Raw genomic sequence first — 11,984 nt, 5'->3', positions numbered from 1 at the left:
TTTTCGCGTTATCTCATCTCCATCTCGAAAACAGCAAGAGCAGCAGCAATCAACTTCCCAATGCTACCCTCCCGGAAGGAACGATCCCACCCTCCCATTCTTTATTCGCTCAGTGGGTGTGAGTCAGCCACCAAGAGAGAATAGAGCAGGAGCCGTCCGTCCGCCTTCTCCTCACCTGCGATCGGTCCAAAGTGCGGACTTGGTCCCCACAGCGGCTCCCCACGCATGCGATTGGATGTTTCTCGCAGCCAGGTCCCTACTAGTGCGGAATGCCACCAGCCCGAGTGAGCCAATCTCGATCGCCAGCCGGGCTGCGCGCAGGGATTGGTCCTTGACCTGTGCAGGCGCTACAGTCGGTTGGTCCCGCGGCCCCTACCGCTTGCTGCACGGACCAGCAATTCATCACAGCCCTCTGGCCAATCAGCACGCCCGGAAGCTCTTCCACGCTCAGCGGTCCAGCCCACTAGCACGCACCTCTGCCGCCACGGAAGCAACCTCATCCTTGTTCCGTTTCCCGCTCGACAGACAGGCCAGGCCCAGGGTCGCGTTCTTCGTCCTTTTCGTATGGGCATTCGCTTTCGGCATCGTTCCTCGTCTCCCTTGCGCTTCTCTGCTTGTACGAATGGCCTGCAAATTGCCGTATCTGTACGAGTCGTACAGGTCCCCGTAGGTGGTACCTGCGCCTGGCGCTGCAACACCGCAGCCACCCGCGTACTCGTACTTCGTACCTGTGCTCGGCATCTGCAGGGAGAACAAGAGAGAACGACCAGCACGAAGCCCTCGTACCACTGCCCAACTGCTGCAATTGAATTCAGAATGACCGGCCAGGGTTCCGGCTCCTTCCACGGAAACGCTCTTTACGACTCTCCCTGCGCTCTGGACATCAAGGCTGGAGCCAAGGCAGCAAGTGATAGGACCCAACAACTGCCAGTGGTAATGAAAGTTACTCATCCGCGCAGAGAGATTGCCTACTCGTGTGTATCCAGCCTCCTTCCCCATCTTGTTCGGCTTCTAACAGCTACCTTATTGAGGGTTCCTGTACCTGCTTCGTGCGAGCATCACGCCGCCTTAGCACTGCTGCAACAATCCCCACCGGCATATTTCGTACGAGTAGGTGGTTACAACGCTGAGCAACTCGCACGCAGCAGTTGAGAGTGACAAATTCCCTGTGGACTTTGATGCTTGGGCAGTCATTTGCACGACACGAGTATGCAGTTGCCAGACGTGATCTATCTGCTTGGGCAAGCATCTTGTCTGTACCTGCCAAAAAGACGTTATCAGCAGTGGCTCAAAGAGGTATGTACTGCGGAGACGCAAAACTTTTCTAGCAATGAAGACGACACCATCATGCCTTGCACCAGGGTTCGATCTGCAGCCTGCTCCGCCGAAGTTCGCTATGAGTCGCCGATGCGGTTTAGGCCTTGGCAGAGGATGGAGAGCAACCCTGTCAGCTCTCCTCTACTTCACTTGGGAGCTCGAAGTGAGCCCTGCACATTGGGCTGCAGCTGCATGTCGGATTGCGTTCGCAAGCACAAGGCAAGGTACCTGCTCGTACGAGGTACGGAGCATGTTGAACGACACACCATGGCGAAGCGATTCCGGCCGTTGTGTGGAGGACCAGTGCTGGATGGCGCATGCAACATGCTGCCCCTCAGAACACATAATGTGGTGCGTTGATGCACACATGGCCATCTGTTGGGGATGACCGACACCGGCTACAGGGCATCGGGTATGGCTCTCTCGTCGCCGAACTACTGCCCACGTTTCCACGGGGATCATGGATGTGCATGCTGGTGGCATCACTGGTGGCATCACGCTGGCTGCGGCGTCATCATCGTTCCAGAGGACAAGGCCAGGTGGCCGCAGGCTTTTCACCCTTGGCCTGGCTCAATGGCCTCGAGCTGCGGGTCTTGCGGACAGACATCTGGACTCTGCTGCTGGTTCTTGGACGTGGTCAAGGTACGGCATCTAGCTATTGCCCACTGCTTGCCGTTGTGGCGTTCGGTGTGGGTGACATGTCCCCAGGCCCAGACAGGCATCCACGTCGAGATTTTCTCCTCTCGGTGGTTGGTCTAACCCCGGTCCGCAGCTCCCACTAAGAGCTTCTCTGCCGCACCTCCACCGTCCTTGATGACCCAAGCAAGCGGTCCCTGGACGATGCTCATTGGTTGCTCTAAGCGCAGCTCTGGACACAAGCGGTCTTGGTGCCAGATGGGCATAATTAGTGCCATTTGATTTTCAAAAATAGCAGCACGAGCTGCAAAAAGCTCCCTGCGGAACCGGTCGAGATGGTCCTGGACGCTTGGCCGCGAGAATCGCGGCCAAGATATAAGTCGCGTCCTGTCCTGCTCTTCGAATTTAGCCCTCTTTTCTTCTTCTGCCGGAGCAAAGGTGAGAGTGTCCAAGTTGTCGCCAGAAGGCTTTCCCTCCTCTTTTTAACCCTATTTCCCCCTCCACCGCACTCGTCCTTCGTCGTCCTTTGATCAGGCATCACCATCATTTCCAGTGAAGAGCAAGCCGGACTTGCTTGGAACCAGTCGTTCTCTATACGCACATTCAGCTTCATTTCGCACAACCTTACTAGACTCCGTTGACGGACGAAACAAGAGCGACCGTTGTTTGACACGACGGCTCCCCACGACTTAGACCGACCACTCAGCTCTGCAAAGACAGGGCCGTAATCTAATACCATCTCCAACCTCGGGCCTGAACCACCAGCTCTGGCAGGACAGCCTCACTTCACTTCCTTGTCTGGCAACAGTCCACTCCGGCCCTTATCGCCTTTATCCATCGTCCGAGAGCTTTCCACCCCCGGACACCACAAGCGGCGGCTTTGACTGGATTTGCTCCTCGTCCCGCTCCTTGCCCAGGCCCACAACAAAGGACAGACAGTGCGAGCATCTCCCAGCCCAGCACCGTGCCACACGCCCCCCTTGGCGGACTGTGCAAGAGACACCCCTCCCCTGCACTCGAGAGAAGTACCCTGTGGTGTTGAGCATCGCAAGCTACTACAAATGTCTACTCTGCCCCCCAATCACCACAATATCTTGTCAAGAACTTCAATGAATTCCGTACACATGGCCGTTTCGCAGTCTGGGAAGGCCAAGACGGCGCCCAAAGCCAGCAATGGCGCAACTCGCCGCGGCACGCAGATGCACCGCCGCTCAAGAACAGGTATGTGAAATCTCACGATGCTGGGCGGCAGCCGTCTTACACACGGGCCGCATTCGGCACATTACCATCTCTTTGGCTTTCCTCTCCAACGTCATACCATCCAAGTCTGCTCCTTGTTTTTTTCCCTGTCATGAAATTCAAACGCTGCAGACGAGGACTAACACTCGGCGCCAACTCCAGGCTGCTACACCTGCAGGTTACGACGCAAGAAGTGCGACGAGGGCACGCCTCTCTGCACAGCTTGCAAGCACCTCGGCCTAGCATGCGAATACAAGCGGCCCATGTGGTGGAGCAACAACGATGCGCGCAAGAAGCACAAGGAGGACATCAAGGGCATCATCAAGCGCAAGAAGCTGTCGGAGAAGTCGGCGCACACGTCCATCTCAACCTCTGTCACTTCATCGCCCCCCGGCCTGTCACACTCGGTGCCATCGTCCGCCACATACACCGATCCCATGGACCGCAACAGGTCAGCATCCATCGACTCCCACTTCTCCAACGGCTTCAACTTCAATGGCCCGATGCACCATGCCGACTACTCTGCCTACAACTCCCAAATCGCCCCGGAGTTCATGATCGGCTCCTACTCGCCGTACGAGATTGATGTCAAGACGGAGCGCCAGATGTTCATCAACGACATCCCCACGTTGAAGGAGTCCCAAGTCTCCACCTTCAGCACCTACTGCCCGCCTCCGCCGCCGGGAACCATCCTGCAGTCGGGCGCCCTCCCTGGAAGCTGGGTCGAGCATGTTCACGAGGAGCGCCGCGAATCGCTGGCCGAGGAGGCGCTCAACGTCAACTTCTTTGACTTTGCTCACGGGCCCTCGTACGACTCCAGGCAGGTCAAGATTGAGCTGGACGAGAACGACCAGCGCCTGTTTGACCACTTCATCCAGTTTGTCTTGCCCACCATCTTCCCCATTCTTGAGACGAACCAGCACGGATCGGTCGCCTCGGACCTGATCCTCCCTGCGCTGCAGTCCAACAACACCTACCTGCACTGCTGCCTGAGCATCGCCGCGCAGCACCTCAAGTCCCTGACGGCTGGCCCCAGCGAAGACATTGACCACGACATCATGCGACACCGCTACGCGACCATCTGGTCGCTGTGCGAGTCGCTGAAGCGGGATGAGAACTACCAGCAGATCCTCGAGGCCACTCTTGGACTCATCTTCTTCCAGTGCGTCGTGGGCCGCTCGTCCAGCCAGGAGCTGCTCGACATTCCGTGGCACCAGCACTTCCAAGCCGCCATCAACCTGGTCACCAAGCTGGACCTCCCCGGTCAGGTCTTGGACCCTGCCACGCCGATGACGCAGACGCCATTCAACATGACCTTGACCGCCTGGATTGACATCCTTGGCGCCACCATGCAGGGAACGTCCCCTACCTTTGCGCACACGTACCGCGAGAAGCACCTGTCTCAGCTGAATCCCTCTATGGGCCTGCGCGAGCTGATGGGATGCGAAGACCGAGTCATGTACCTCATCTCTGAGATTGCCTGCCTCGAGTCGCTCAAGCGGGACGGCATGGATGACTTTACCCTCTGCCAGCACGTGTCTGCCCTGGGTGAGCAGATCAGCATCACCGAGGTGAATGAGAACACGCCCAAGATGCCCTTCAACGGCAACGGCACTCTGTCGCCCAAGCAGCTGTCCAAGAACATCACGGCCGCGTTCCGCCTTGCGGCACGCATCTACCTGTGCAGCCTGGTGCCCGGCTTCAGCCCCCAGCAGCACTCGCCCAAGGGGCTTGTCGACAAGCTTACCAATGTCCTGCAATTCATCCCCTCGGGCCCGGAAGGGTATGACCGCAGCTTGGTCTGGGTCTACCTGCTGTGCGGCTCCATCAGCCTGCCCGACTCGGAGTTCCGCGTGCTCTTTGAGGATCGCGTCGCGCAGCTCGGCGAGCAGGCTGACTGTGGCTCTTTTGGCCGCATGGTCATGGTGCTGCGCGGCCTCTGGCTTCACAACGACAACCTGTCCAGGATGGGCACCCCCGAGAGCGTGGGCTCCGAGGTGGCTCAGCCATATCTCCACTGGCGCGACCTCATGCGGATGCAGAACATGGACTACCTGCTCATGTAAAGGCGGAACTTGGGCGCATATCTTGACAAGCTGGTCTTTGAGGTACGACAAGCACAAGAGCCTGCCTGAGCAGTCACTGTTCCACGTTCTTGCTTTTCCGCCCCAAAGGCAAAGCAGGCATTTGCCACTTTTTTTTTTATTTATTTCTCGTTATAATTTTTTTTTCCGGATCACATTCTTTGGTCTCACAATTCTTTTGCGAGATTGCCATGTCCAACGTTTTTACATATACCCCTACTGGCATGGGTTTACAAAAGGACGCCGCAAGGCAAGCAGGGCTCACAGCGGTTCTTAAACAGAGATGAGTGCGGTATGGGAAAGTCTTGGATGCTGTTTGACACACTTTGGACAACTTGGAGGACCTCACGAAGATTCCGTGGACAATGTCTGCCTGGATGGCAGACGGGTGACGAATGATGCATCTTTCATATTTCTTCGCTTTTGCACACTTTTCCCCCTTGTGGGATTGCATTTTTACTATTATACCAGGCTGGCATTGGGCGCGGCGCAAGATGTGTGTATTTTCACTTTATCATTTTCTATTTTCGAGCCTTTGAGAGGACGGAGAACCTCCATGGCAGGGTTTTGTTTTCATGAAGCATCTAGCATGGGTATTGGTTTCTGGGATACAGAAAGAATAAGAGCGAGCTGGTAGCGACCATGGATGGGACACTGCGGAAACAAGGCGTTCTCGCTGGGTGATACCATGTTGTCATCATCTCTCTAGGTGATTTACCTAGTTTAGGTAGTCTAAAGATTTCAAACTTGACTATTCACACTTGGACACCGGGCTTGACCATGGGATTTGCCAGATTGTCACATACTTGTTGCAGCTTGTACGATGCAGTTTCGGTGCAGAGCGACGAGATGAAATGGCGACGTTAAGATGCATCAGGCAGGGGTATATAATCTGTTGAAATTGTAATGTTACCTTTGTACATCCGAAGGCAATACAATGTGCTTCTCTGCATCCTTTCGATTGGTCAATTTTACGGGCTGCTGCGTTATGTCAATGCTTGGAAATGTCATTGGTAAGAAGGATATGCGAGACTGTTAACCGGTGGAGGGTGGTATTGGCGGGGGGGAGTTCGGGAGAGAGAGAAGCGAAGTGGTACATCATTCTAGAGAGAGGGAGAAGCAAGAGATTTGGTGGAGGGAAGAGTAGGCGGGAGCGGGAACTTTTGGGCTGAGATGGCTAATAACAGGACAAATGGGAAGGCATTCTTCTGCCTTATGTCAAGTAGAGGGAATATTCTTTAGGTAGAGGCAGACGATCATTGGGAGATTTGCTTTGTTGTTTGGGTGCGTTTTTTGATTGCCTTTTCTGCGAAATACCAGTTGTTTTTTTTTTATCATCGCCGCATGTGATCACTTACACGAGAGCAATCCTTCACGGAGTTTGTTCGATTTTCAAAGACGTTTATCCAAACAATCGGCTTTCGCCCAAATGTGTCCACATGGACAGCACAGTATCTCTCGGCATTTCGATTCCCATTTGCTCTTCACTTCTCACACCCCCCTCTCGCTCCGTTGTATTGGGAGCTGGAGCTAGGTAGGTAGTTTGGGCCCAAAGGTGAAAGGGCATTAACAACAATCAGCTGACCGGATAAAAAAAAAAACCAGATAAGTGATGCGTTTGACAAGCTATGTACCTTCTTTCGTAGGTAGCCGAAGTAGAAAATCAGTCAAAGCGACGAAAAAGAGGAAGGACGAGAAAATGGGGATGTTTCGGTAAGTCTGCGCGGACGAGATCCGATTTTTTGCAGGGGGGGCTTTTGGGAACAGGGAGGGTTGAGTGAGTGAGTTGAATGGGTGGGAAGGCGGATGGTTGTGTGGTTGTACATACGACGCGATACTACGAAGAGTGCGAAGATTTGGGTTGTAGTGAGTTGAAGAGCGCTTTGAATTGGTGTTTGGATTTTTGTTATGCGAGGTAACGTGAACATACGGAGTGTGCAGGTATCAATGGGTCCCTTGTTGAAATTTTGTATACTGTGTTGAAGAGGACGCTCATGGAGTGAGTGAATGAATGAATGAGTCTATAGCATGCATGAAGAAGAGCAGCCTTTCAGAGCGTGTCGCTGCTCGCATACTGTGAGGAGAAAACGACGGAGAATGCACGATACTGGACAAGGGGGTGGCACTGCATCTTTGGCATTTTTTTTTTTTTTGACAGTAACGTGGCGAGGGCAAAAGCTGGGGGCCCTGCGGAAGAGATTTTGCTGGAACCGGGGGTGTGTGGAAGATGGCAAAATGACAGGGCATGGATGGTTGTGCGTGATGTTTGGTGGTGATTTTTTATTTTCTGAAGACCACGGGATGAGGATTCGTTGCCACCTGGACGAACGAGTAGATGCAAGTACAGTTATGCTGGCAAACAGGGGATAGGCTTGGCGTGGCATGGTGGCTGTGCGGCTTGCACGAGGGAAAACGCGGCGGCGGATGGAAAAAGCTGTGAGTTCTACAATTGATGGATGCGGGAATAGTGATTGGTTTTGATGGGATGGATTGTCCGCATGGCGGTGGACAACTATTGATGTGGCGGATCGGGCGTGTTGTGTTGAATCGAGGCCCTTTCAGCTGCGGCGCAGGCGTGGCTAGCGTGCGATGGAGCGATGAGCTGGAAGAAGCACGTACGCAAAACACCGTAGAAACAAGTTTCAAAGAGGGTGGATGCGTTGGTGAGGGAGCCCGCATGGTTGGGGATGTTTGGGGAAGGGGTTGGGATGGATTTGGTTGAGCAGATGAGGTGCATTCCTGGGTGTGGGATTGCCATCAATCAACGAGTGATAACGACGTAGTACAGTGCAAGAGTCGGAAGAATCGGTGATTGTTCGCCTTTGTAATTCATCTTTGTGTGAGGAGGCATGGCAATGAATGTCATCGGCAATATGTGATATGATATAGTTGGTAGGTTATGGGCATTGGGCTTGCTGGGGACCTTGTCAACCAATTGTACTCTAAGCAATCCTCCACGCTGGTCAAGTCGTCATCTCTCGGTACGAGGTTTGTAAGCTCCAGAGGCGGTACAGTGACAGGCACAGGCACAGATGGGGATGGTGAGGATGCTGACAGACTGTTTGGATAAGACGGCAGCCAGGGCCTTTTCAACCTCTGCCTCTTTTCCCATGCTCTGTTTCCCGTCTCTTTCATCCGACGTCCACTTCGTATCAACCCATCGGAGTTTCTCGTCTTCTCACGTCTCCTCTTTATTCATCCTGAGGGTGTGTGAATGCAGCGGCGCGGAGTTGATACTCGTAACGGCCGAGAAGAAGCGGGAAAACGCGACGGCCCCTTTGGACGCGGGGGCTGTTTGGTTGGATGGGATGGTTGTTGTATCGTAGAGTAGCATCATGGGGTGGTATCTGCTGCTCTGGAGGCTGTTACCGAGGAAGCGAGCGAGCAAGTGTTTGTTTGGTGTTATCATGGAAGGATGTGCGTGTCTTCGGTTTGGCGTGTGCCGGTTGCTGATTAAACGGGCTGAATGTGCTTGCAAGTCGAAGAGAGGCGTGATTGATGCATGGTGTCACCGTATCGGGACCAAAATTCATGGTGTTTTCTTCCACTCTGACTTGCAAATTCCCGATTACTAAATCCTCTGCATCCACCGGGTTAGTACTTTGTACGCCCTCGCCTAGGCGGACGCGCCCAAAATTTCTCAAACGCTGCTGTGCGATTGCATGTTATCCTTCCATGTAGCAGTTACCTACCTGGCTTCATTCGTTGGAGTCTCCAGTGCATCCCCAGCGCTCTCAGCGCCCATCGGCGACTGGCTCTAGGCGCCCAATGACGGCTCCGGCGGCTACGCCAGGCGCCCAATCGCCCTGCCAGCGGCTTCTCGCCAGGGCCAATGAGCGCCAACCATCTGCCCGCGCGCGCCCAAGCCTGAAACCCCAGACCTGCAGCCCTCGACGCTCCAGAGTTCAAACCTCCCGCCCTCAGCAAATCCGGCTCTCGACGGCGCATCGCTGCCAGATCCTGGGCATCAAGCCATGACGCATCGCCCGTCTCTGCCGCTGCCTGCCGGCCAGTCGTTTGCCGGCTTGCTGCTCACCTCCATGCCGAAGCTCCGTCCCTGCCCCGTGGCCGTATGACTTACATGCACACGAACTGATGCCTCTGCAGACCGTCTCCAGTCGTTCTGCTCCCTGTCCGCGTGGGCGTCTGTCGAGTGGCACTGTCGCCCCGATACCTCGACTTGAGTGGTCCTGGATCGTTGACAGGCTGCTTGGCCCTTGTTTCGACAGCCTGGCGGACCTGCATTCGCTCGCTGGCAGTTGCAGGACGGCCTTGAAACGTGCTCGTGCTCGACGTGGTGAACAGGCCCGGAGCAAGAAGCCGCTCCCCAAGCATGGCAGCATGAGGCATGGGCAGATGAAGGGGATATGGAGACTTCGACCAGGAGCCACGGTCCCGCTTCTGAGACGTCCCGGAGCGGATTCACCACGCCAGAGTCTTCTGCTTGCGCGCCTATCCTCTGCAGATATCGGCATGGCAAGAGTCTGATCTGTTCAATGTCCTGGGGGCCTTGTTTCTCGTCTCTCATGATCCGCACCCTCGTGACTGAGACCCTCTGAGCTTCTTGCTCTACCCAGTTTTCTTTCCCATTCTTCCATTCACCTCTCTGTGTTCTGCACTCTCCCGTGTTTCTCTCCAGTTTTCTCCATCTATTTGCTTGTTCATGTCACGTTCATTCACATACTGGCAACCGTTCATTGCTTGCCTCGTTTCCCGGTGTTTGGTATACGTGTGTCATTCGTCTTTATAGGCACATTGTTCATTCTCTGATACGACATACGATAACCAAGATCAACTTCGCTTCTTCGACTCTTTCGTCTCTGTCTCACCACTTTCTTTCATTACCAAACACATCTTCAGCGACCTAGACGACTGTCCAGCCAACCAGAAAATCTCCGAATCATCACGTATCTGGGGACAGTCCGTGATCGACACCGACCCCAACTCCTGCCTTGATTCATTCAAGAGCGAAGCGACAGGCAGCATTCTGTCTGCCCCTGAGGACGAGAGCCACATACTCACCAAGTTGGGCCCCTACGGTTGAAGCTGTGGCCAGATCACAATGACTCTCACATCACGGTCTGCTCGCCTCTTGCTGCTGGTTTCAGCATTGGCATCACTCGTCTCAGCCTCGCCGGCAGGTCTCGTCTTTCAAGAATCGAAATGCTCCGCCGGCACCCAGTCTTGCCCTGCCGGCCTGCCCAACAACTTTTGCTGCTCAGCAGGAACATCTTGCCTTCCATTAGCCGGCAACACAACTGCCATGTGCTGTCCCACGGGCCAGACGTGCGAAAAGATCCAGCCCATCACCTGCGATGTCAGCCAGCAGGACCCGAGCAAGAACCAGCAGTCTCCAATCAAGACCAGCGTCTTTGACGTGCCGTTGGAGAAGTGTGGCGCCGACCTCTGCTGTCCGTTCGGGTACTCGTGTTCCGGAGACGACCTGTGCGTGAAGGATTCTGATCAGAGCGTATCTCCGGAGAAGGCCGCCTCATCAACGACCGCTTCGCCAGCAAGTGCAACAACAGCAAACTCTGCGCCCGCCTCTACAGAGCCGCCGTCTACGTTCAGCACTACCCTGGTCGTTGCGCCGGTCACCACGACACAAGCCTCATCGCCAGCTACATCGCCGGCCTCATCGCAAGCTTCATCGCCAGCCCCATCGCAGGCGTCATTGCCAGCCTCGTCGCCAACCTCGTCTTCAACCTCTATGTCCACGGCCGATGCAAGCTCCGAGACGCCGGATTCGTCGTCTTCGCATGCTTCCAACCCAAAGACCGTCTCCATCATCGGGGGTGTCATTGGAGGCTGCGCCGTGCTGATCGTGCTGGGAGCCATCGCGTTCCTCTTTGTGCGTCGCCGCAACCTTCACAAGAAGGACGACTACTCTGAGAAGCCGACGGTGGGAAGGATCAAACATCTCGGCCCAGGTCCTCGAGCCGGCAGCGTCATTTCCGACCCGGTCCTCCAGCCAAACTCGTACCGCACCGACTTTATTCGCAAGAGCCCTTCCATCAGCTCCTCCATCAGCCAGAGGCCGCCGCAGATTGCCCTCAACAATTACAACTCGCACCAGCGCTTCTCCATCCCGAATCCATTTGACTCTCCCAGCCCTTCCAACCATTCAAACCCCTCCCCAACAAGCTATCGCGACTCCCTCACCTCCGAGGACGAGCGGAATGCTCGCACGGGTGTCGTTGGAGGTGGGTCTCGACTGCCCCCCATAAGAGCTATGCGAGCTTCCAGCCGGCGAGTCTACCCGCAGGACCTTCACAGGGAATCGAGCGGTGAGAACATTGACGTGTTTGCCGACCCCTTCACCATGACCGGCAACTATGATCGGCGCGGGACGCACGCCACCACGTTTACGGATCTCATGATCGAGGCCGATCTTGGCGATGTGCGGCGCGGGCAGCCGTATCTCATGCCTCCCTTGCCTCCCCATATGAACCGGATATGACGGCGATGATCATCTTTTAAGATGTCTCTCTCTCACTCTCTCTCTTACTATTTTTGTCTCCCGCCATTCACATACAAGCAGCATACTGTTTCTGGTTTTTTTGTCTCTTCTTGTCCTTTTTTTTGTTTCACGTTCTCCTTTGTTGTGCGCCCCTTAATTCTCCTCTGAAAGATTGTTTATACGGCGACGAGAGACAAAAAAAAGGGGGTTCTTCGCTTTTGTGTTTTTCTTTTCCTTTGTCAAACAAG

At 54.8% G+C, this 11,984-nt stretch overlaps 4 protein-coding genes across 4 annotated transcripts; 2 read left to right on the top strand and 2 right to left on the bottom strand.

Annotated features, from left to right (window-relative positions):
- Positions 1–3,077: 3,077 nt before the first annotated feature.
- CCMA1212_001743 (uncharacterized protein) lies at positions 3,078–5,258 on the top strand (the record flags this gene model as incomplete). The annotated part of the gene is made up of 2 exons (XM_073699160.1): positions 3,078–3,174; positions 3,355–5,258. 2 exons carry the CDS (start codon positions 3,078–3,080, stop codon positions 5,256–5,258), a joined length of 2,001 nt encoding a protein of 666 aa, XP_073561941.1.
- A 3,702-nt stretch (positions 5,259–8,960) lies between these two features.
- Positions 8,961–9,318, bottom strand: CCMA1212_001742 (uncharacterized protein; the record flags this gene model as incomplete). Its single annotated transcript, XM_073699159.1, has 2 exons — positions 8,961–9,278; positions 9,313–9,318. 2 exons carry the CDS (start codon positions 9,316–9,318, stop codon positions 8,961–8,963), a joined length of 324 nt encoding a protein of 107 aa, XP_073561940.1.
- A 35-nt stretch (positions 9,319–9,353) lies between these two features.
- CCMA1212_001741 (uncharacterized protein) lies at positions 9,354–9,626 on the bottom strand (the record flags this gene model as incomplete). The annotated part of the gene is made up of 1 exon (XM_073699158.1): positions 9,354–9,626. One exon carries the CDS (start codon positions 9,624–9,626, stop codon positions 9,354–9,356), a length of 273 nt encoding a protein of 90 aa, XP_073561939.1.
- Positions 9,627–10,338: 712 nt separating this feature from the next.
- On the top strand, positions 10,339–11,736 carry CCMA1212_001740 (uncharacterized protein; the record flags this gene model as incomplete). Its single annotated transcript, XM_073699157.1, has 1 exon — positions 10,339–11,736. One exon carries the CDS (start codon positions 10,339–10,341, stop codon positions 11,734–11,736), a length of 1,398 nt encoding a protein of 465 aa, XP_073561938.1.
- Positions 11,737–11,984: the final 248 nt, after the last annotated feature.

Source organism: Trichoderma ghanense (assembly GCF_004382785.1).
Source record: "Trichoderma ghanense strain CCMA-1212 chromosome Unknown scaffold_1, whole genome shotgun sequence".
Classification (NCBI taxonomy): domain Eukaryota; kingdom Fungi; phylum Ascomycota; class Sordariomycetes; order Hypocreales; family Hypocreaceae; genus Trichoderma; species Trichoderma ghanense.
This window is presented reverse-complemented; position numbering and strand designations above follow the sequence as displayed.